Source organism: Babylonia areolata, chromosome 22 (assembly GCF_041734735.1).
Source record: "Babylonia areolata isolate BAREFJ2019XMU chromosome 22, ASM4173473v1, whole genome shotgun sequence".
In the NCBI taxonomy this organism is placed as follows: domain Eukaryota; kingdom Metazoa; phylum Mollusca; class Gastropoda; order Neogastropoda; family Buccinidae; genus Babylonia; species Babylonia areolata.
The window spans coordinates 31424263-31449154 of record NC_134897.1 but is presented as its reverse complement, the minus strand read 5'-3'; the positions used below and the strand labels follow the sequence as shown (position 1 = coordinate 31449154).

General features: G+C 37.4%; 2 protein-coding genes across 2 annotated transcripts; one reads left to right on the top strand and one right to left on the bottom strand.

Annotated features, from left to right (window-relative positions):
* The first annotated feature begins 353 nt into the window (after positions 1–353).
* On the top strand, positions 354–15392 carry LOC143297323 (uncharacterized). Its single transcript, XM_076609612.1, has 3 exons — positions 354–924; positions 8102–8268; positions 8851–15392. The coding sequence occupies exons 1-2, from the start codon at positions 476–478 to the stop codon at positions 8238–8240; spliced, it is 588 nt and encodes a 195-aa protein (XP_076465727.1). The 5' UTR covers positions 354–475; the 3' UTR covers positions 8241–8268; positions 8851–15392.
* Positions 15393–16934: 1542 nt separating this feature from the next.
* LOC143297322 (large ribosomal subunit protein uL4-like) lies at positions 16935–24238 on the bottom strand. The gene is made up of 9 exons (XM_076609610.1): positions 24167–24238; positions 22602–22779; positions 21917–22162; positions 21305–21429; positions 20892–21021; positions 19122–19278; positions 18605–18688; positions 17534–17693; positions 16935–17093 (listed from the first exon to the last, which is right to left on the bottom strand). The coding sequence occupies exons 1-9, from the start codon at positions 24167–24169 to the stop codon at positions 16983–16985; spliced, it is 1194 nt and encodes a 397-aa protein (XP_076465725.1). The 5' UTR covers positions 24170–24238; the 3' UTR covers positions 16935–16982.
* Positions 24239–24892: the final 654 nt, after the last annotated feature.

The following is a 24892-nucleotide window of genomic DNA, read 5'->3' as shown; positions in this document are numbered from 1 at the left end:
GTCGACGTTTTTGCTAGATTTGTGGTAAGGTCTGAACCAAAGTAGGGGTAAGTTATTAAATTAACTGGGCTGAGCTGGCAATGAAAACTCTCCAACTCTATCCCTCTCATTCATTAAAAGAATAACTTTATATATACATATATATATGTATGTATAGCATTGGCATGGTTCACATCCCAGCTGTTAAAAGTCTTTTCTTAGGCGATATGACGCTATTGACTGCAAACGAGGCGTGATTTTGTCTTCTCTACATGTGAGGACTGTTACATTGTTGTTTTGCGTTTTTCTGCAACTGTGGACAGGGCTACGCCGAGACAACTGAGATAACACCAGTTACTCCGAGACTACTGGTTTTGACTTCCGCATAGACTGACGTGGGGCATGTGATGTGACATCCTGGATCCAGCCAAATTATCTGCCAACACCCAGCAGTTTGCGTCTTGTTTAGTAGTGTTAGTCGAAGCATGGTGTTTTTATGATACAGTTTTCTTCTAATACTCAGCTCGCATGCACAATGGAACGTCAGAGCAACCGTGCCTTCACATTCTGTTTTGTCGTGTTTACGCTCTTTCTGATCGTGTCGTCTGCGACAGATGACCAGTCGAAGTCTGACGAACACAACACCGTCGATAACTCTGTGGCTTCTGTGTCGAAAGTAGACGGTAATGTAAACGGGGAAAGAACTGAAGGAGTGCAAGGGAATGTTACAAGTGTGAAGAAACCAGATGCTGCGTCAGAAAGCTTTGGAAAGAACTGTACCACACCGGACAAGAACGACACAGACTGCAAAGCAGACAACAAGTCTTTAGTGACCAAACTGTTGGATAATTTGTCGCAAAACCGTGAGATGTTATGGCGTGCGATATTTGTTTTGCTTGGAGTGACAGGTATCGTTGTCATCTTCTACATTATCAAGGCCGTTGGGTAAGTAGATACAGGACCAGTTCTATAGTTTTTGCAGATGATACAAAGATCTATGAGGAAGTAGATTCTGATATCGGTAGATTGAAGTTACAAGTTACAATTGATAAGTTAATAGTAATACACTGGACTGTTATAAGTATGGCAAATTAAGTTTAATAGCAATAAATGTAAAGTTTTACATGTAGGAAAGATTAATCCACATTTAAAGTATTATATGGATGGTGATGAGCTGCAGGAGACTTCATCAGAGAAAGAGGAGTCGTAGGAACAACGAACAGGCAAATAAGCCTCAATCGTTGATCAAGTCAAGTCAAGTCAAGTCAAGAGATCTTGGGGTCATTGTTGACTGTGATCTCTCTTTTGATGTTCATATAAATTAAACCATAAAACAGGCCAATAGATTGACTGAAATGTTAGTTGGGAATATACAGTGTAAAACTTAGAACATTATGGTGCCATTATTTAAGTCATTAGTAAGGCCAGTCTTGGAATATGGTTATGCTGTTTGGAATATGGGCTTAGTGAAACATATAGACCGTATTGAAAGAAGATTTACAAAAAGAATTATTGGCTTTGCTGATATGGACTATGAAAATAGAATGCAAGCACTCCAGTTACCTAGTATAGAGTATAGAAGTCTAAGTCTGTGTGGTGATGTGATAGAGATGTATAAAATGACTCATGGTTTATATGACAGAAGAACGATACATTCTTTGTTTACATTGAATGAGAACACTGTTACAAGAGGCCATTCCTACAAACTGTTAAAACTTTCAGTAAAAACTTTCAGATTTGCATTTTTTAATTTTTTTTTTAACAGAGTAACAAATGTCTGGAACAATTTGCCACAAGATGTTGTTTCCACAGGAACAGTGAATACTTTTAAAAATTACTTTGACAGGCACTAACAGAATTTTAAATACAAAACTCATCTAGATATTTTGTGGTTTATGAATATTGGAAGATGATAATATGTGGGAACTCTCCTTTTCTTCCCCACTTCAAGCGGACAAAAGGCCTTATTAGGCCTACATGCCTTGGTATTAATATGATATTGATATGATATATGATATAAACAGAAATTATATTGCCAGTGTTTCACCATTGATCATTCTGAATCTGAGGAGAGAGAGCAACCTTTCAGAACCTCATAAAGTTTATATTTGTGTCCAAATATGTAAAGAAAAAAATCTTCATTTTAAGTCATATGAGTGTCATAGTGTGTCAGGTACCAATGGTGAAGATTTTTAGTATTACAATACATGACCTTCATCAGCTTCCTGATGACTTATGACGTTATGTCATATTAGTATTACATAACCTGCATCAGCTCCCTGATGAGGTGGTCATGGTTGGTGCATGCAGATATAAGTGTGAATATATTGCTGATTTTTCAGTGTGTGTAATCGATTTTCTGCATACACAACATTTTGGAGGGGTTTCATGGTGTAGATCTTAGGACCTGGGAGGTAAGAAAAAACTCCACTCTTTACCCACCAGACACTGCCATGATTGAAACCAGGACCCTGAAATTGAAAATCTGGTAATATCCACATTTCTTCCCCTCTGCTCCTGTGTGACTGGCACAGTGAACAAGTAACTTAGCCGAGTTTATTGATGAGAAATCTGTATTAGTGTATTATACTGTAATTGCCATGACAAGCTATTGCCATTACCTGTTGTTGTAAAACCCATTTTGCCATGACTCATTAGTATTGCTGTTGCCCATTGTTGCCACAACTCATCAAACATTGCTGTAGCCCAGCCATGACATTGAATATGGATCCATACAGCTTGTTGTTGTTATGACCGTGATGCTACAACTACATGTAATTTACAATTGTTACTGTCACAATGCAAATGTCTTTTTGCAAACCAAAAATACACATTTTGTGGGTGCATTAAAAGTGATATTAGATGGCTTGGGGCGAAATGCACTCTAGCAAGTTAGTAACTGTGTGTATGTGTTATTTGTTTAAAGATTGTCTGAGGAATTTATAAAGAATTTAAAAGGTTAGATAAAAGGAGATAAAAAAACCATGGGATTTAGATGAGTAGAATAAGAAAAAAAAACTACAATGATAATCACATAAAAGCAGCAAATCTTTGTTTTTAATGTATGTATGCTCGTCATTGTGTTTGTGTGTGTGCCTGTGTGTGTGTGAAAGAAAGAGAATGTCATGGTTATATTTCATGTATCTATGGGTTTTTTGTTGTTGTTGTTATTGCTCTGTGTGTGTGTGTGTGTGTGTGTGTGTGTGTCCATTGGACTGTTTCTTTGTGCATGTATGTACAAATGTCCATGGATGTGTGTGTCTGTGTGTATGATCTTCAAGAGGAAGAATGTGTGTGTGCCTCTGTATGATATAAAAATAATACATGTGTGCAACACCTGCATCTGCGCGTGTATCCGATTGGTATAAAAAATAATACATGTGTGCAACACCTGCATCTCTGTGTATCAGACCGTGTATGGTAACAAACTGTAGAGTCAAATCTCTGAGTGAGTCACACAGTGTGGATGTTTTTGTGTGATACCGATAGTAGATCTATAGAATTTGTCAGCAGCTTCTAAAGGTTTCATACAGCCTGTTCCTATATGTGTGAGTCATATACTGTGTCTGTGGATCTGTAACACTAAGATAACTCTGTAACATCAGTTTCTAATTCTGTATGGGTAAAGTGAACTCTGATAACATTGTTACTAATGTTAGAAACTCTGTACTGGTCACCTACACAGTACCACAAAGGAGACAAGGGCAGGCGTGGGGGAATCACACCCCTTTACAAACAGTAAAACTAGAAATGTCTGGTTAATATCAAATATAATGTCTGTTGCCAAGTGCTGGTGGAAAATGGTTAATATCAAATATAATGTCTGTTGCCAAGTGCTGGTGGAAACAGCAGCTCAGCTCATCAAAAGACAGCCTCAACTTGTTTACTAGTTGACAGTGGCATTACAGTTTTTTTTAACTAATCTGGCGAGGTGCAGTTTTTTTTGTGTGTTTTTTTGTGTGTTTTTTTTGGTGGCAGAATTTAGCAGGTCAAGCTGATGCGGCCATTGATTAATACTGTTTGACTGCACAGTCATACAGAAATTAGAATCTGAAAGACTGCTGTATCATGTAGTCATATATAATGCAATTAATCACACACAGGCATGCAAACACTCACGCAAATTTATACACAGTGAAAGATACTTGTACTTGTTTTGTCCATGAGCATGATATGAGTGCAAGTGTGCCCCTGTCAGCATGTATAAATATGATGCAGAAAGGATAGTGGAAGATATAATCCCGTCTTTTCTCTCTTCATGTTAATTGTTATATTTCATTTGATAGAATACATAAGGAAGAGGCATTCAGTTTTCAGATAAATCATAAAGGTCTGGTCACAGTCTTTGTGTGCTGTTTCAGTTGCTTGTGCACAGTTTGCACAAAAATCAATGAAGCATAAAACTAAAAGGCTTCATTAGTCCGAAGATTCCATCTCTTCCGATGGAGGAAACTAGAAATAGAACGCTCCCTTACACTGAACATCACAGCCTAACAGTGACAGAAGTTTTTTGCCTTTCTGATACGATACAAAATCAATAGAGATAACAAGAAGGCTTTGTCTTGGAGCAGAGAACCAGTTGCTGTCTACTTTACAGTTCTGATGACATTGACAGGAACTGAAATAATTGCTTTCTCAGGCAGTGAGTTACCACACTCAAATTTGTACTATGTATAAAAAAAACTGACATCTTAATAGTATTAGTAACACTATTGCTACTATTACTAACAGTAGGAAATCAGTTATTCAGTCAGTGTCGAAGAAAATATCTTCATGGAACAGAGAGAAAAGCGTAATATATATATATATATATAGAGAGAGAGAGAGAGAGAGAGATTGCTACAAAAAGTACAGTACAGTATAGAAGTATATGCGCGCACATGCACACACGCTCGTACGTACGCAGTCTCTGTGCCATTGGTGTAAATTACAAAATTAATGGTGTAAGCTGATCTGTCAAATAAGATCTTGTAATTGATAGATCAAACTTCAGTACTTTAGGTCAGATGAAAATGTAATGCAAACACTGAACAGTTTATAAAACTAGTGTGTTGTAGTCATGTGAAAAGATTATTAATGATATAATACAAGATTCAGTACATTTCAGTCAGATGAAAATGAACTGTCAACTTACCAAGTGTACAAACACAAGCAAGAGGAAATAAGACAAGAAGAACCAAACTTTTTTTATAAAAGGAGTAAGAAAGAAAAAAGGTCATTTTCTTATACACACGCACGCACACCTTATCCGCAGGCTTCCCCACACCACCCCATACTAGTACTATCTCATACCTCCTCCCCCACTGAAACATGAGGCATAAAATTTGTTCAGACTGACACAGTACATGTGATTGTGGCTCGGTACAAATTACAATGGCGGTTTTAGTTGTCGCCCCACTAGACCATCAGTGTATATTTGCCAGAGCCCAGCAAATTACAGGAAAGGTCAAAGACATTATCCCTCTGGTTTCCCAGCCTCTCTCAGCCAGTCTTCCCATGGCATTTCAGTGATTCAGCGCCTGCCTGTGGCTGCATCCCAGTCTCCATTTGTGTATGACAGTTGCTTGGAACCTTGCATCACATAATGCCCTCCCTTGTCCCCCCACCTCTCTGATGCCCACCCAACCTCCTTCTCCCACAGACCTCTCCTTTTATGTAGTTCATAGGATTGTCAGTCTCTACACAACAATTTTGAATTATTGACAATCTTAATGTATCACTCAACAGTCAAAGCTGGATATATATATTTACACACACACACACACACACACACACACACACATATATATATATATATATATATATATATATATTTGGTTCTTATCAGGTTATCTACTTTGTCATTGTGCATTGCTTTTCTCTCTCTCTCTCTCTCTCTCTCTCTCTCTCTCTCTCTCTCTGTGTCTCTCAGAGAACAGTCCCACTGTCTCCACTCTTCCCGTCTCCTCTTTTTACACTTATGTTTACAGTCCTTCCCCTTCCACTCTCTCTCTCTCTCTCTCTGTCTCTCTGTGCCTATTCTCTTAGGTGATCGTGTATTGGAAAAAATGAAATATTTATGAAGAATGGAAAGGCGGGGAAGGAAGCTCTTTTTTTCTTTGTGTGTGTGTGTGTGTGTGTCTCAGATTCTATTTAATCTGTTTACATTCACAGACTGGATATTGTCAATTTTTCTAATGATTTCTGTCTGTGCCACCTATTTTGCTACACACATGCACACACACAGACATGCATGCACGCACACACACACACACACACACACACACACACACACACACACACACACTCACACACACACATATATATGTATATTTGTATGTATGTATGTCTCTTATTAAGTTATTTGTCACAACAGATTCCTCTGTGAAATTCAGGCTGCTCTCCCCAGAGAGAGCGTGTCGCTACACTGAGATCGCCACCCATTAAAAAATTTTTTTCCTGGGTACAGTTTTATTTGTTTTTCCTATTAAAGTGAATTATTCTACTGAATTTTGACAGGTACAACCTATTTGTTGCCATGAATTCTTTTATATGTGCTAAGTGCATGCTGCACATGGGACCTCGATTTATCGTCTCATCCGAATGACTAGTGTCCAGTCCACCACTCAGAGTCTAGAGAAGGGGGAGAAGATATTAGCGACTGAGCTGTGATTCGAACCAGGGCACTCAGATTCTTTTACTTCCTGGGCAGACGCGTTACCTCAAGGCCATCACTCCACAATGACTTAAAGTTAAATTGCAATAATCTAATCAAAACAGACGTGCAGTCAGAATGAAACTTTCTTTTGTTTCGCTCACTTGCTCTCTCTGTCTCTGTCTGTCTGTCTGTCTGTTTGTCTGTCTGTCTCTCTCTCTCTCTCTCTCTCTCTCTCCCCTCTCTCTCTCTCTCTCTCTCTCTCTCTCTCTCTCTCTCACTCTTTCACACTAACCAAAGAGAAGTGTGTCTACTGTCTTGATTGCAAATATGTTCGTAGAGCTGGAGAAAAGACAAGATCTGAGAGTGATACTGTGTTGGTGTGAACAGGCATATGGGAGACAGCTGTTGCCTGTATCATGTATGACTGTGCGATAGTCCTGTATTGGCCACAGCTGTGGCACACATCAGCTCTGTGCTCGACATGGCTTTCGCAGTTATAGTTCAACTGAGAAAAACAATTTTAAAAAATTTAAAAAGTAAAATGTGTAACCTGTTGTTCAGCTGTGCAAACTCAACAGTCTGACTCAAATTTGTGTGTGTGGTTTGTTTGTTTTTTGTCAAGCCACATACTGCGTATGCCACAATTTGTATTTGCAAAGATATATTATTGCAAAAATTTTTAGTTGAGTTACATGTTTGTTGTTTTGTTTGTTTGTTGTTGTTTTTCTTGTAGTTGTTGTTTTTGGTGAATTTTTCCCATTGATGGTTTGATGACAGTTGCTTAAATTCATTCACTGAGAGGATTAAGTTTCTTGCACATGATGTCCACAACACTACATTTCATCTGTGTGTCCAAACTTTTTTGTGTGATTTTTAAAATATTTTTTTATAGTCCATGAATGTCCATAACATTTTTATGTTAGGGATAATCTTTTTTCAAGTCTATGCAACAGCTTGCAACAAATTTCCTCTTTCTGTAATAAACTCTGATGCTTTAAAATGGGGGGAAAAAAAAAAAATGCCCACAATCTGTTCCATATTTTATGCCTGGTATTGATCTGTTCTGCATTGCTTATTCAGTGTTCCTCCCATATGCCCACCTCTCCCTTGTCCTCAGTCTCATTTCACACACCCCCTCCCCTCAGCCATTTATTCCACTGTGTTTGCCAATGCTCACAGATGTTTATGTTTTGCCTTATCATATTCATGCAGGTTGTTTTGGGTTGTTGTTGTTTTTTTTTAATTTGCATATATTGACATTTGTGTACAATATACAATTTTTTTTTATGTCTGGACATGTGTGTCATGCAAAACTGCATACACATACATGTCTGCGTGTTTGTGTTGCATCTGAAGTATATTTATACAATGGTAATATTCTCAACTACAACCTATCCCAGAACTGTTTAAATTGACTAGAACAAAATCTATAAATATCAAATTAGGTATGAATAATATATCCCAATCTACATGTGTTGTGTGCAGATTGCGGCGGAGACGGAATAAGTCCCGAAAGTATGGAGTGATTACAACTCGTGGTGACTTAGAAATGGAACCACTGGGCCAAGGAGAGGATGAAGATGAAGATTACACGGTCTTTGAGATGAATGGTCGAGCCAAGTAACAGAAAGGTTCAGATCTTTCTTCTAATGGTAAGCTATTTCATTTTTCTTTACTTTAAAGACAACAGTGTGAAATATTTATTTCATTTTGCCTTGGGAAATTTAAACACATAGCTTTCCACCTTAACAAAGCAGTCAATCTAAAAACCTTGTTCCCAAAAAATGTGTGTGCGTGTGTGTGTGTGTGTTTGGGTGTGGATGCATAAGTGTGTATGTGTGAGTGTATGTATGTATGTGTATGAATGCATGTTATTTCTTAGAGAATTTCCTGTGAATGTGTTTTCTGTAAGTATGTGTACATGCTTGATGATGTTATCTCCCAATTTTCAGTAATCTCATTTCAGAAACTCCTTGTGGGATTTTTATCAATCCATTTATTTTAGCCTGAACATTCAGTTGAACATCACAATGCATTGATAATCACCATTTGCAAAGGATGGTTGGGGATTCACTGTATGTGTTCACATGCCTGCTTATTAGAAACTGGTGCAATAGTGTTTTTAGAAAAAATAGATTAATTAAAAAGGTAAAATCTTGGTAATAATACTGTGTGTGGGTGTGTGTGCTTGCACATGTGTGTGTGTGTGTGTTTGCCATATTATATGTGTGCAGGTGCCTAAAGAAATGAACAGATCAGCATAAGCCTGACTGTTGTTCCAACCACCCAGCAAACGTCACATCTTCTCACATTAATGCCGGTTAATCGATGGAATCTTTTTTAATTCCGGTTTTTATCATGCAAACCCAGCTTTATCCTACAATTAAATACATAAATACATGAATGTTTCATTTCTGTCTGTGTGGAGCAAATAAAAAGCTTGTTTTTCAGCAGGTTATAGCTGAAATAATTTTCACAGACTCTCAGTCTTATGTATTCCAGTACTGTCTTTGTCATTCATTTTACACAGTTCATGGAGTAAAACCCAGTCCCTTTTCATCTGTAGCCAAACTTGCCATTGGAATAGGCTTGTGGCGTGGCATTCATTTTTGTTCTTTTAGAAAAAAAATAGATGTATGATTGTTGAAAAGTCAAAACAATCTGGTGAGATGGCACAATTGAGATGCATTATTTATTTTGTTTGTGATTGATTTATGTTCATGCCAAGGGGGCGATTTATGTTCATGCCAAGGGGGTGATACTCTCACCTTTTTTTTCATTTCCATAATATTCACAGTATTGACTGACTCAGTTTGACATGTCTCTTTTCCCTCCACTCATCCCTTTATGTGACAGGTCAGTGTGGTTGGTGCAAAGCTTGTTCTTGTGGGCGCAAGGTTATAATATTCAGGTGTTTGTTGTCATTATGATCATGGTATCTCTGAAACTGTTTTGTCTTGCAGACGGTTTTTCCTGTTAGCGCTTGGTGTATTTGCTTTTTGAGTGTCCGTGCCTTTATGTTAAAAAGGTGAAAGATTGTGTTTGTGTATAAAATATATATGGTATTTTCCTACAGAACTTGGTCAGTTTTATTTTTGTCTTGATTTACAAATGAACACTGAGTGATCAAATTAACTTTTGTTTTCCAGAACACTGCTTCTCTTTATACATCTGGTGATCAGTTAGTTGTATAACCAACATAACAAGTTTCCCATATGACTGACTGCAGAGTTGTTAAGCAAAACAGAAAATATTGGTAATCTTGGACATAAAAGATACATGTGAAGGAAAGCCATCCAATCAAATGACGCAGTATGGCTCAGTAGCCACCTGGTGGCAGTACCAGTGTTTACATTAATCTCACTGCATCATCGTCAAAGCAGTCTTGTCCCAAAAACTTCTGACTGATTGTAAAGTAAGGTTTTTGGAATAGCACAGGGAAGTAGACTAGGAAAACATAAAGGCAGTGATGATGGAATTAAAAAAAACAAAAAAACACAGACACAAAAAGTGATTTTATGACAAAGGAGAAATTTCTGGTGAAAATTTGTTGAAGCAGGGATAATTTAGTTATCAAATCCCCAATGGAAGGGTGAGGAGGAAACCAGTGGAGAGAATTTGGATAGTATTAGTTGTTTGATTCAAGAACATTTAAATAACTTAAAAAACATCTGGAATCTTTCACTAAAGACCACCTATTGGGCAGAGGACATAGACTAATAAAGAGACATATGTTAGAAAAGAGATTTTGAAATCTGTAAATAAAAAATAAATAAAAAAGGTACAGTCTTGCCTTGTGTCAATGGAGCTTAGTGGTTTCATAAAATGTCTGCACAAATGAATGTTACACATTTGACTGTTTGAAAGATGGTTTCCTCATACATGCATGGTCCTTGATTGTCTCACAGTCCAAACATAATCTGCAATTAATTGGAATAGTGTACTTTGTTATGCATTGTTTGTTCAGTGCATTGTATAATGCAGTGCCAGAGACAGCACTCACCCCAAATTCATAGCCCTTTACATTGAATATTGTGGTCTGTGAGCCCACTTTCATGCAGTGAGCTATTGGTACATGATCCACACTGAACAGATTTTGTTCATTGTCATCCACGTTGTACTTTCTTTTCTTTTTTTTGTTGTTGCAAGCCGACATAATTTAGGCCAAGGACTATCAGAAATGTACCACAGTCTGAATGAGATATGTAAAAGCCTTTTGTTTGAAAATAACATTGGGAAAAGCCTCATTTTATTGAGACTGCTAAATATATGTGTATACTAAATATGTGAGTCTGTGTGATTCAACTTCTCTTAATGTGATTATAAAAAACGTTTGGGATTATCAACATGTAATAGCCTGTGTGTCTATGACCATTGTCACGGACAAGGAGGGTTGTGCGTGCATGTGTGTGAACGCTGCCACTTTTGGTTGACCCCTCTCCTTGTAGCTCTTCCGCGTGCTCCATGTAGCCAAGGAAGTGTATGGAATGCACGTGTTGCACTAGAAAACATGACGTGCATATTTCTAATTTGTGAGTTATAGAAAGTTTTCTCCTTTTGGAAAACCAGCACCATTAGTCAGTGGAGCAGGACACTCGGCCAGGTCAAGTGTAGGGTCCCTATGGAGAGAGACGCTCAGCCGGTATTTTGGCCGGAGATCAGAAACCGTTGAGGTATTCATTCATTTATCTTAGTCGTTGCATTGATAAAATGATCTTACAGTTTGTAGTATTTGTTGTACAGCCGTCCGAAAATATACGTACCTGTATTATTAGTCGCTTTTGTTCATGTGTTACCTGAATTTTTTACTGTCTGACGTACATGTTCTTAATCTCTCATTTTCGTCGTAGAGTTATTTTCCTAGTCTGGAACGTTACCAGTTTGCTTGAAACTGACACGTGGTTTTTTTGCTTGAGTGCTTATTCTCTAATTCGGTATTACTTTCACCGTATTAGTTTCAAATTACCTCATGTATTCTGTTTAATGTGCTAGAATTACTATTTCTCCCAGTTCTGAATGTGGAAACAGTGAAGTAAAGTCTAGCCTACATTTGTTTGTGAGATTATTTTCCGTGGATTTGTAAACTACTTCGGGAATTAATATTTCGTAGAAAGACTGAAAAACCATTCAGTTTGTTCAGATTGCTTTGCCAGTAAACCATGATAGGATTTGAGGGGAGTGAATGAGTCAGTCCATCATGTAACGTAGTGCTATTGTGATTCCCCTTCCGCCCCGAGATGGTGGGCGGCGGCGAATCCTACCAAAATCGTGGATAATTCACTAGAACTTAGCCGCAGATTCTAGGTTTTTGTCTAGGGAACTCCATTCTTCCTGTGTGGAGACTCAACTTCATCCCCCGCTGTTTGAGTGGCCGTCTTCCGCCTGGGGAGCTCGAGCGTCCGCTGGTGGACGTGTTTCCCCAAGCGCAACACCAGAGTCCACCTTCCAGAACTACGAACTGTGTGGTGCCAGTTTCTATCCCCCCCCCCCCCACCTAAGCTATTACTGGGAAAAAGACAAACTGTCACAGAAGAGGGTGACGAAAGGAAAATTGTGGGTGTTTCCTCATGTGGAAGAGGAAAACGAACAGACTTCTTTTCTTTGTGGTGTCTAATTAAGTATTGTAATCGTGTCTGTGATTTTTTGTTAAAGTATTTGGAGTAAATGTTTTGTATCTGTTTATTCCAGGATTTTGTTTGGATAAAGGTGAGAGAGCGTGAGAGAGCTGGCCATAACTTTAGTTTGAAAAGTTGCACGCGACAACCATATTGATTTCAGTTGTTTGTATAATTATGTAACAGTGTGTGCAAGTATTATCATTTTTGTGTCAAGATGTATATGGTTATTACAGTTCAGTTAATTAACACAATTATTAGCTTGTCAATTCTGAAACAGAACATGCTTTAGTTCTGCTTTTCATAATCTGGATGTCTTCTGATAATTTCATTCATTTTGGTAGTGGTGATCCAGTATATTTTTGTTTAGTTTTGTTTTGTTATATCATCCAAAGTTGCATATTTTGTTCAATTTGGAGTTTCTTTTTCATAAGATGAGAATCATTCAGACTGAAAATAGATGGAGGCAAAGCTTAACGGAAGAGAATGACTGGAAGTTTTTTGTTGTGCGTTTTTTCTTATGGTGTTTTTCTTTTTCTTTTTTAACCCATGAACATTTTTTGTTGATTCAAACTGAAAATTTACTTACGGAAAAAAAAAAATGTATTGTGCTCTTACAAATTCATTTTAGTTTCACAATGGATGCTCAGTATTCAGATCTCTGGTTGATCTTGTACATTATGATCCTACATCTTTGTCAGTTTTAACTTTGCTCAGTTATTCTTCTTTTTTTTTCAACTAAATCAATAATAAAGGGAGAAATACTGAGAGTATGTTTTCAGGTAATGTTATCTGGGATATTATGACCATGGTAATCATGATTTTCCATTGCTGTTGATAAAGACGCCAGGGTTGCAGAAGTGTGATCACAGTGTGAACCTGGAAGCGTGAAACGATTTCTTGTGATCATGGCTCCATACCAACAGGACAGCATCCCTCTTGGTCTTCAGTGACAAGATTCAGCCCATTACACTGTGTACACAGAGCCCATCGACATATTTGGCATTGGACAGTAAGTCTGCCGTCTCTTGGAATGTAATGCTTCTAAAGTTTCATTCAGAGAAAGCATTGGGTAAACTGTTGATTCAATCATCAACATAAATTGGACAGCCTCCTGTGGTCTATCGACTCAAGTAAAAGTGAATTGTGTAAAAAGTAAAACACTGAAAAGTGTGAGTAAACTGTTGCACACATTCATGTTTAAAGAAACTTAATTTCAAATATTATTGAAATGTGAAATCTAATTGAAGTGTGGTTATTTCCCATTACTTTGAGGTTACCCTTGCAACAGGTTAGGTTTTTCATGTATGCAAAATGCCAGACACCTCCTGCTAAATGGCAGCTATGTTTTTGCTTGCAGAAATTTGATTCATTTTTAAAGATATGTTTACCCAGTGTAGTGCTTTCAGGCTTTTGGTTGGCAATTTTTTCCCTCAAGGAATGTGTGCTTGTGATGAGAGGGGTTTTTTTTTGGTTTTTTTGTTGTTTTTACATGGGACTGAGGAAAGATTATTTGTGTATCATTTTTCAATGAGATTGGAGATATGTGGAGTGTGAATTCAAAAAATGAAAAGTATTTCTTGTATATGTATTGCTTTGCTACATCTTTGTTGTGCATTTTATGTTACACTCATATTTCAATTTGTGTCTTAAGATATTCAGTGGAGTGGGAAAAGGATGTAAATATCTGAGTGGTAAAAAGGTAAATGTTTCATGGAGTGACAAAAGGGTGTAAATGTTGTATAATGAGCACATTATTTATTATATGTCAAATAAAGGCTGTATTGTTCCAAGAAACAATAACCTGTTAAGCAATTTCATGAGGACAGGTGCAAATGAATAATCAATCGGTTAATGAAACAGGACAGGAAAATAAGTTTTTACCAAAAGCAAAAATGGTTGGCTTTCAAGGTTACGTTTTCTTTACATCTTTAAACTGTTCATATCACTCACTGAGGTCAGTTAAACATCAACATGCCCATTATAGACAAAAGTGCTGAAGTGAGTTAACTGTCAGAAAACAGAAAAAACTAACTTGAACTCCCATGTAATCAGGAAGAGGAAGTGCAATGCCTACACATGATATTATCATCCATTTTGATTATGATTTTGCAGATCGTCAAAGATATTGAAGGTTTCAGGAGAAAATTCAAGCCCACATTATGATTTGTTCCAAAATGTTATATGAATATGTTTCAAACATGACTTGGTTTATAATTTGAAAACGCTTTCAGCAGATTTGTTCACAAGATCACATGTGTTATTGTAATATTCCATTCTGCAACACAAGAACTACCAGGTATCAAAAAGCAATAGTACCTCATATCATCCCTGTTTTTTATCATTAGCTGTAGCAGTAATTCATTTGCAGTTACTGTTATGCATCACGTGATATATGTACAAACTTATTACTCTTCCCATTCCCTTTTTCTTTTTGTTGCACAAACTGATTCATCCTTCAAAAAAAAAGAAAAGAAGATATAACACATGAATTTGGTTATTGTTGAAGATTGGTCATTCTTGGATTTTTTTTTCCTGGTATTATTGTTCCAGTGTTTTGCTTTTGGCAATTTTTGTAAACCCCAATCTTTAATTTCATCAATATAGCGTACTGATGTCAAAAGATTTATCCCCTGTCATGTTGTTGCTGTCATCACAGGGCTGAAGTTTGCACGTCCTTATCTTCAGATACTGTTTCAGTGCAGTTAATTACATTTCGATTTTAATCTTAGGACATTGAAAATGAGAAATATAATACCAGTATGTGTTAATCACTTTTTTCAATGTTATGTTTGCCATTTTGTAGGTATTTTATCATGAAATACACCTTATCATTAAGAAATAACGAGTCATGATTACAGCTTCATATCCAATCTCTACCAGTTCTTTACCTGTCAACAAAACTGGAGGGTTTACATAGGAGGAGTGCACATGCTGTCCACTCTTAAAAAATTACATTGCTATCGTTTCCATCATACATCAAATCACCTAAGGTGTCAGTACTGCAACTGTTCCAAGTGAAACCATATTTTCTTTGAATTCCATTCGAATAGTATTTTGTTTTGCTATGTAATGTGTTCTCTCATTGATGTTATAAGGTTTGCATTTCAATTTGTTTGCTTTGGGAAGTCAAATAAATAAAAAAAATTCCCCTCATTAAAGTTATCCTGTTTCTATTGTGTTGAATGTGTGATCATTTTTCGTTTTCAGGTGAGCATATTTTTTTTTTATATGTAGGCAGATGATAAACAATGACAGATATGACTAATGAATAGGTTTATCCAGGTTGGCTTGAAGGATGGATCTAAATCCAGATTGGCTGGTAGTTGGATGGATCTCAACTAAAACGAGTAGTCCAAAAATTCCTTGGTTAGTTGTACTGTTTGAAACACAGCCACCATCAGACTAATACTGGGGATACAATAGCATTACATCAGATTTTAACCATAAAGCATCTTTGGAGGTCTTTTCAACATTTGAGAATGCTGCAATTCAAGTATCCTTTCAAGATTCTGCAGTTTTTGGAAACGGATACATTTGGCCAGGATCCACAGTAAAATGCTTTTCAAAAAACATGAAAATACTGATACAATCTAGCGATACAAGATACTTACAAAACCAGTTTTAACTGTTGCTTAAGCATCATTACCATTGAGGAACTGAATAAAAGCTCTTAACACGGACAATGAAGCGATATCAAAAGTTACAACTGACTGGTGTCGGATACTTTACAAGGGAATGGTGACCATAGTGAACATTTTATTATAATTATTAAAAAAGAAAAAGAAAATAGACCCCTGCCTGGCAAGCTAAATCTCCACAAATACACACAGGAAAACAACAAACAAGTGAACAGGAAAGCAAAAAGTGGGGGCTGGGCGGAAGCGTATCTTGTCTGTGTATGTGATCAGGAAAACCAAAAGGGTAGATCCAAGCCACATGGAGATGCCCGATGGTGAGGGGGTTGGCAGGTGAAAATGGTAACGAGGGTATGGCCAGTAAAGCTTGTAACAATTTTTTATGAATCAACCCGTCTTCCTTCCCTCAAGTCTCTAAGGGAGTGTACTGGAGTATTCTTTACATATATGAACAGAGACTTAAATTTATTGAGTGTTTTGGGTTTGTATGGTGCAGCTGAAGCTGCCTGTGCTTGTGAGCAAGGGAGTTTGTATACCCCCTGTTTGGCTAGTATACTGAAGATACCAGTTTTTGTGGAAAATGCAAGACAGAGACAAACCCCAGACCAAGTTCTGGCATGGCTGATCAATGCAGTTTGCTCCTATCAGCACCAAGCAATGCCCTGTCAATTATGCATCGTTTTCACTGAGACAGTTGAAGACTCATGATAAAAAAAATATGCTGTATATATATATGCAGTCTTGTGGCACAATTCCAGTGAATATCAGGTCTTCTGAAAGTGAGACAGGGGAGTTAAGAAAGCATCGACCTTAACAGGTTTTAATTCAGTTGTGCATTCCCTTGAATATAGTCACTCATGAAATGACCAAGACTTTTTCCTTTCTTCTCTCCATATCACTGTCCATCTGAGAATAATGTAAGTGCACAGACAAAAACCATGAAATAGGACTGCTTCACAAGCTCATCTCCAATCAACAAAAAAAGGCCCTTGTTTCTCACGGAAGAAAAGTTTCACACTGATTCTCGAACATCTGGTTCACACACAGACAAATAATACACACATATTCACAGCCAGAATTTTATTTATTCGGCCTCAAGTCCAGGCAAACTGTTCATGTCAATGTCTCTACTTCTTTCCTTTGCCTTTGCCAGCCTTCTTGCGCTGGGCAACTTTCTTGGCAGAAGCCTTGCCCTTGGGGAGAGCTGGCAGGGGGGGTCTTGATCTGCAATGGATTGAACACACTTTCAACAAACCTGCAAATTCCCCACTTTCCAAAAACATTATATTATAAAAGGTTCTCAACAACAAAAAAAAACAAAAACACACACACAAAATAACAACTACCAGTACTGTCACCCCCCATCCCCTCCCCTCTTTTCAGATTAAACCAACTCAATTATATCAGTATACAGCCAGTAAAAACACTACATGCCTTTCACAAACATAACCCGTTTCACTACTGGAGGAGCCTGATCAGAGTTGGTTAAGATACTTTTCATGAAACTCAACAACACAGACCAAATGCTTCATCATATCAGCCTCCTCTGAAAACAAAGTGACAGGATCTCATCACAAATAAATGCCTTTTCTCCTAACATGCTACCTTGTACTACACTACACAGCCCACCCCTTCTACCCAACTACCAGTAATGTGCCTCTTACCCCACGCTTCTTGTTGAGAAGTTCTTCCTTCTTGCGGAGGCGAGACTGTTCAACAGCCTGAGCAGCCTTGGAGGCAGCCTTGGCATAGGGGTTAAGGCGGATCATGACACGCTTGTTTTTCAGAGGGTTCTTCTTCAGAATCCTCCTTGTCACCTCCTTCCTGCAAACAAGATACAGAAATTCTGATTAAATTGTAGGTAAACTTTACAGACTAGAAATAAGTTCTACATTTACATTTTACAAAATATACATCCACGATGCCACTTTGACAGATCCATATAAAAACTATGATGAATTAGTGTTTCCATGACTTGTGTCTTCCAGAGCATTCAACTCCTGATGATACTGATTGATGTATCATGTTGTGAGCATAGGCATCAATAACAACAGCAACCTACTGATGGTGTTAAACCAGGTGAATTGATCCTAACTTTCTCAACCCACTGTCTCCTAGAAATGTGGCTTTTCTGTGTAGAGAAAACTACAGATTAAGAAGCAGAAGACCTGTCCTTGTATATGAAAAAACATCTGCAACTTCTGTGTTGATCAGAGGTGGTTAGAGTTGATTTTCATTATCATTCAACAACACGGACCAATTGGCTCATCATTTCAACACACACAGCTGCATCCTTTATTTTAAAATGTGCAGGACATATTGTTATCTTTCTCCTCTCTACATTTTCTTCTAAGTGTCCATAATTTTGTTTTTCAGGCAGGGTTTGTCTGGAACATACAAATATATCAAACACACACGCAAAACAAATGATAACTCAAAGATTGCTTCTTTTCTTTTTTTTTTTTTTAAACAGAGGTACCAACCTCAGTGGGTCTCTTTCTCTGTGTAAGGACCAACTCTCTAACAATAAATTCAATGTAAATGGATGATACCCTGTCAGAACTAGCCCTCTGACCATTAATTCTAAGCGAATCAACAGAAATGGATGATACCCTAATAGAACCAACCCTCGAACAATTCTGATTCAACATTAATGGATGATATCCTGAAAGAACCAAACGCCTATCAATTCTAAGTGAATCAATGCACATGGATGAAAATGTTCAGTATCTTACTTGGGAGCCCTCAGGGCAGCCTTGATCTCCTCACTCTTCAGCAGCTTGGTAAGGTCGGTCTGTGTCATCTTCAGAGAAGGCAGGCTGAAACAAACAGGTCACCACATGTTATTTATGATATAAAACAAGAATTCAGAAAAGGAAATTTTACCATCACATAATCACAGGCAAAAAAAAAACAAACAAACAAAAAAAAAGCTGACAGAAAAACCATGACAACATTAAACCACTATATACATTCTGTCACATCAAAAGGCTCAAAGCAGAAGAGGCTGGAGGTGGATGCAGTGAAAAATCACTATGTGATTTGCTTTTGTTGACTTTGTCGAAAGCAAACGGTACTGCGATTTGTCATTTCAAAACAGTACAACTATAAAAAAATGTTTTCAATTTGAGACTTTTTCTCTACAGTTCAAACAAAAGCATACAGCAAGATATTACCTAGTTTTTCTATACAGGAAATTTTTTTTTTTTAACCCACTGCCAGACCATATGCCCCACCACTAGAAATACCTACTTGTAGCCAGTCTTCTTCTGAGAATCTTTGCGCCAGGTGCCATAGATTTTGTCGAGCTGAGAGAAGGCAGACTGTGTCCAGATGCAGAAGCGTCCAACATGGCCACCGGGAGCTACCTTCAGGAGGTTTAGTCTGTCCACACTGATCAGTGTGATACCTGAGGGCACACACACACACACACATATTAATGTTGATACACAGGCTGCAAGCCGTCAAGATGAATGTTTTGAACAAAATGTTTGCCACAGCACAGTACAACAGCAAAATATGTTTCAGAGTCAACTCATAAGGTTTGACTCAGCACATACAAATAGTCTGTGAAAGACCTATGGTCCGTAACACATTTAGCAAAGAGACCAATTCTTAACAAAGCATTTTGCTGTCACAATAAGTACTACTGTTTCGGTCTGAAACTGAATACTTTACATGTTGATCAGAGGTGGTTGAATTATTTTTCATGGGTATCAACAACACGGACCAATGACCTCATCATCTCAACAACAAGTCAAAATGGCTGCAAGAAAAGCTCAACCCTTAATTAATAACTTTGGATTTTTATCTATTACTATCACTTGTGAATGTTTTTTTTTCTGTTCAGATTTTGATAAGCTTATATTTTTATCTTTTTAATTTTTCTTAAATAATGATTCATTACTGTTTCGGTCTGAAAAGGGAAGTTTCCTCCAAGACTTTCCATCCCTATGAAAAGTAAAACCTACGTTGTTGCCTGGAAATTTACTACTATTCAATACTTAAAGGTTGATCATATGGCACAGACTACTTACTTATTATGTACATCAATGAAACTGAATACTTTACATGTTGATCAGAGGTGGTTGAATTATTTTTCATGGGTATCAACAACACGGACCAATGACCTCATCATCTCAACAACAAGTCAAAATGGCTGCAAGAAAAGCTCAACCTTTAAGAACTTTGGATTTTTATCTATTACTATCACATGTGAATGTTTTTTTCCTGTTCAGATTTTGATAAGCTTATATTTTTATCTTTTTAATTTTTCTTAAATAATGATTCATTACAAATTCACTTAAAATCTTACAGAAAATACAAAAGACAAGTAAACAACTAAAAAGAACTAAATAAATATGTAAAGATACAGTTGGTGTAATTGTATAAGCATGTAAAGAAAGTCTGCTGTTAAATAAGTTTGCTGTTAATTTACAACAATAAAACAAATACAACACTTTGCTATTCTTATTTTTGAACTGATTCACATTCCTGCATTAGTTTTAAAAATATTTATTTTGTTGTTCAATGTAAACACCCGTCAAAAATGCCCAGCTTCAAATGGATTACAATCAAAACCCAGAGGCCTTGATAAGAATTGCACATGACAGTTGCCTTCATGCACAATGGAATAATGATTAGCAGGTGTAACTTTTTATGCCAAATGGTCTTCTGATGCAATTCAAATAGCACAGATACATTCAAAAAGAAGCAATGTTAATATTTTACCTTGATGCACCCTTACAGAAATAGCACAGTAAATTTCACTACAGCTATAAGGTAAGCAGACCTTAACATGCAAACTGTCAAACTGCAAGTCAGGTTTAGCCATCATTCAGCAGTACAAAAATCACAACTTTCAATAAGTTCACAGCAGATCAGAGGTGGTTATGGTTTATTTTCATGTATGTCAACAACACGGACCAATGACCTCATCATCTCTATCTGAAGGATAAAGCAGTCCTAAAGAAGACCCACTGCCACTAAAATAGCACACAAGAAATAGAAGGGTTGACCTACCAGGGATATTTCTGAAAGCTCTGCAAATGCCATTGTCTTGGTCGTAGATGACAAGAGGACCACGGCGCTGGATACGCCGTCTGTTCCTCATCTTACCCTTTCCGGCACGGAATCGCTTGCTGGCATACACCTGAAAAAACGCACACAAACAGTGAAACATTTCTGTATTTCCATGCACAACGCTCAAAATGGGACAGAAAACATGTATGTAACTTAGCATAAAGAAATTTCACCAGTGACTAACCATATCAATAAATCACACAGCAGAGTATTTAGTATGAAGTATTATTTACAAATAATCTACAAACACAAGCTCCTTTGTATACACAGTTTGCCCTGTAAATCCTTACCCACCCACTAACACCTCCTCCCTCACACATCCCACCAAAACTTATAAAAATTTTCAGACTAACCTTTTCGATGTCTTTCCAAGCACGAAGTTTCTTCAGAAGGGCCACAGCCTCCTTGGTCTTCTTCAGATCCTGGACCTTGTCGGCAACAACCAGAGGCACCTCAGGCAGCTCCTCGATGCGGTGACCTGCACAATGGCACAAATCACTAATATTATAGATTCTAGTCACATGCAACCATGGACATCCATCTCGGATCATATTACCTGAAATATTGATTTCTCAGGCTGAGCTACCACTGCTAATCTTTACTGCAGTAGATAACGATGAAAAGATGCAAGCTGCTTATTGTAAAGCTTTATCAAGGACAAAGAAACATTTTTTCTAGAAATAAAAAATGTATAACCGCACTGTATATTAAGCCCAATTACATAAAGCTTCCCCTAATATTTACAGAAATTTTCGAAGTACTTCTCCCAATTCTTTTTCCACCAGACACTAGTTTCTTTTATGTTAAGATTGATTATTTACTGAATAAGATCCAAAGAAATCCTCATAACATTCCTCTGCATACATAATATCCATCCCATTTCCATTCTAAGGTCTCAAGAATCTAAGTCCAAAACAGGGCTTTACTGAAAATGAACTAGCAGAAGAAAACTTCCTTCACCGTACCTTTGGACATGACGAGGGCAGGCACTGCAGTGGCAGCGATGGCCGAGCAGATGGCATAGCGGCGCTGGTTCACATTGATCTTGCGGTGCCAGCGACGCCAGGTCTTGGTGGGGGCAAACATGCGACCACCACGGCACATGTTCCCGAAGGCACCCTGGCCAGAGCGGTGAGTACCGCCACCTCGCACACGAGGGATACGGGCAACGGCACGGCCGGTACCCCAGGACTCAGCAGATGTCTGGTGCCCTGAAAACCACAAACAAAATATTTTCTATATCCCATGATTTTCATCACATATAACTGTTAATCTGACAGCCAAGAACAGCCATCTACCAAAATGTCAACACTTTGCCACCAAACAAAATGTAAACTTTCATGCTAAACAGGTTTATGGCACTAGCCTGCCAGTATTTATATCCAGCTACTGCATTATCTCTGTAGATTATCAAGGAACAAAACGTGATGACAGCTACCACAAGTCAATGATTTTCAGTACATCTGCGCAACGCTTACTGATGGTTTCTGAAAAATTCAAACAGCTGATTTTGTGGCCGAGGTTTACTCAAAATACTTTCTATATGCCACGTTTTTATACAACAGACTATCAAATAATTTATCAATACAAACTAACAACTCAGTGCATGCAAGAAAAACAGACAAATCGCAACAAAACTTCTCTACTCACCAGCTTTCTCAGAGACAGCATATGGTTGCCGGCCATTCTTTTTCATCTCAAAGTGGACAAAGTTGACAATATCCGGCCTGATAGGGGCACGGAATACAGCTGGCAGGCTGACATTGTTTTCTGTCGCCTCCCCCTTCTCGTTGTAGACGCTGATAAGCGGACGTGCTGCTGCTACAGCCTGATTCAGAAAAAGAACGTTTTAATTTTTTTTTTTTTTCTTTTTTTTTTTGGCGTTAATTTTTCATGCCTGTTGATTTGCTAACTACCAAATCAGCATGTTGTTTTTAATTTTAGCATTTCATGCCTCTAGATTGCTATGGATCTAATAATGAGATGGCAGGATTACGAAAGTTGCATAAGCCTACAGTTTAATGTTCAATGGTTTGGTCAACACAAAAACATTTGTGCTGCCTGAAAACCCCGCACACTGGGCACTGCGCAAAACTTGCTGCTTGACACCCTGTGTGCGATGGGCTTAAGTCATATTAGCACTGAACTCTCCAGCAGTCTATCAACCTCTTACTTTCCCCATGACAAAAAAAGTTATCACTTTGGCGATGGAGTTTTTTGCTGTTGAAATTTTCTGGATAGTCTAGTACAAGAAATAGATTTAATCCTACCTCAATTCTGCTGTGAGAACTGTCAGAATTCAGATTCCAACATGAGAGATGAGAATTTCATGTGTGAACATTCACTGATTTAAGGTGACAATATCCACTTTTCTTCCCCTGTACTTATCCATTTAGAAAACAGAAAAGTTATGAACTGCTACTAACTATATACTGTAATATATATTCTACATTTCTTCCCCTCCACTTTATGACTGGCCTTCTGTACGTAATTTGACAGGCTAAGAAATGTACAGTAAATTTTACAATGTTGTTAACCAATTTACAACTTTTTCCGTCTTTGGAATGAAACTGAAAGGAAAGAACAAAAGGGTAGAAATGCAGATACTGCCATTGAAGTCTTTTATAATCTGCACCCGCTTGTATGTACACGGATGTAAAAGGTTGTTTAAAAAAAAATTTTCATTACTTTTAAATTCTACCTGGTGATTTGTCAGGTTAAACTAAAATCTGTCTATCAGACTCAAAATATATAAGAAAAAAACGCTCTCTGGATATGAGCGAATGTGAGGTAACTTTTCCATTCACAGCCTGGCTTTCGACATAGGCCTAGTATAAACTGCAATCTTTTTACTTTACAAAATTCAATCGATCTTTCACAAATCACCGATCATTCCCAAAATCTGTTAATATCTTAGCACTTGCCTTTACATACTTACCGATAACTCAGTAACAAGCGGTGTCTTAAAATAAAAAGAATGCAAGAGATAAGTGAGAAAACTATGACAGCCATCTTAGAACACGATGATCAGACATGTGGCATGTGGCAGAGTCCATCTCGGCCCAACTCCCAGTTGTTTTATTTTGCTCACCTATGGCAGTAATGAATCTGATCAAATCACAGCGAAATATAAACTATGAACACTCCATCCATTACGCCGACTAGAGAACAAGAGACATTAAGTTCATTTTGAGAAACCACGAACTTTCACTTACCATGACGAGTTCGACGTCGGGCCGGTGTACAAAATGTCGCGTGAAAGGAAGTTCACTCTTCGACCATGCGCATTAATGACGTAGGGAACTTTTTCTGGTTTATCTTAGATTTTTTTTTTTTAATGTTTTTATATACAAGGACAAACATTCTCATTTTCATTTCCAAATTTTGACAAATAATTGAAAACAAACAACCAATATTGATTCTATTTCATTAAAGCAAGTTAATATAAGGTGTTATTTCTTTTAGCGAAAGCATTTTTTCTGCAAACAGGTTATAGTCAAGGGAGACAATGCTTATCTTTCAACGTGACCACTCCACTGATATTACGACTAATACTGTGTTATATATATATATATATATATGTGTGTGTGTGTGTGTGTGTGTGTGTGTGTGTGTGTGTCTATCGATCACACAGACAAAGAAGAAAATACATTAGTTTCGAGCTAGCGTTCACAAACCTACATATTAGAATCAAATTTTGTAAAGAAATCGAAATATCATAAAAGACAATACAGTGAATCACTTGCCACTTCATATTTTAATCAATATTCGTGAAGAGATAAAAATGACGAAAAGACAATACATTTACACACTTTTATCTTCTTCCTTTTTTTTTTCTTTTTTTTTCTTTTTTTTTTCTTTTTTGTTGTTGTTGTTTTTGTTTTGTTTTTGTTTTTTGTTTTGTTTTGTTTGTTTGTTAATGATAATATTCATACTGAGAT

Excerpts from the sequence above, each read along its gene's own strand:
- LOC143297322 (XM_076609610.1), bottom strand. Across the intron at positions 22,163-22,601 it reads TGCTGTCTCTGAGAAAGCTG|GGCACCAGACATCTGCTGAG; the intron begins GTGAGTAGAGAA and ends TGTGGTTTTCAG. Across the intron at positions 17,094-17,533 it reads TTCTCAACAAGAAGCGTGGG|ATCAAGACCCCCCCTGCCAG; the intron begins GTAAGAGGCACA and ends AATCCATTGCAG.
- LOC143297323 (XM_076609612.1), top strand. The coding sequence starts at position 476 with ATGATACAGTTTTCTTCTAATACTCAGCTCGCATGCACAATGGAACGT. Across the intron at positions 925-8,101 it reads TACATTATCAAGGCCGTTGG|ATTGCGGCGGAGACGGAATA; the intron begins GTAAGTAGATAC and ends TGTTGTGTGCAG.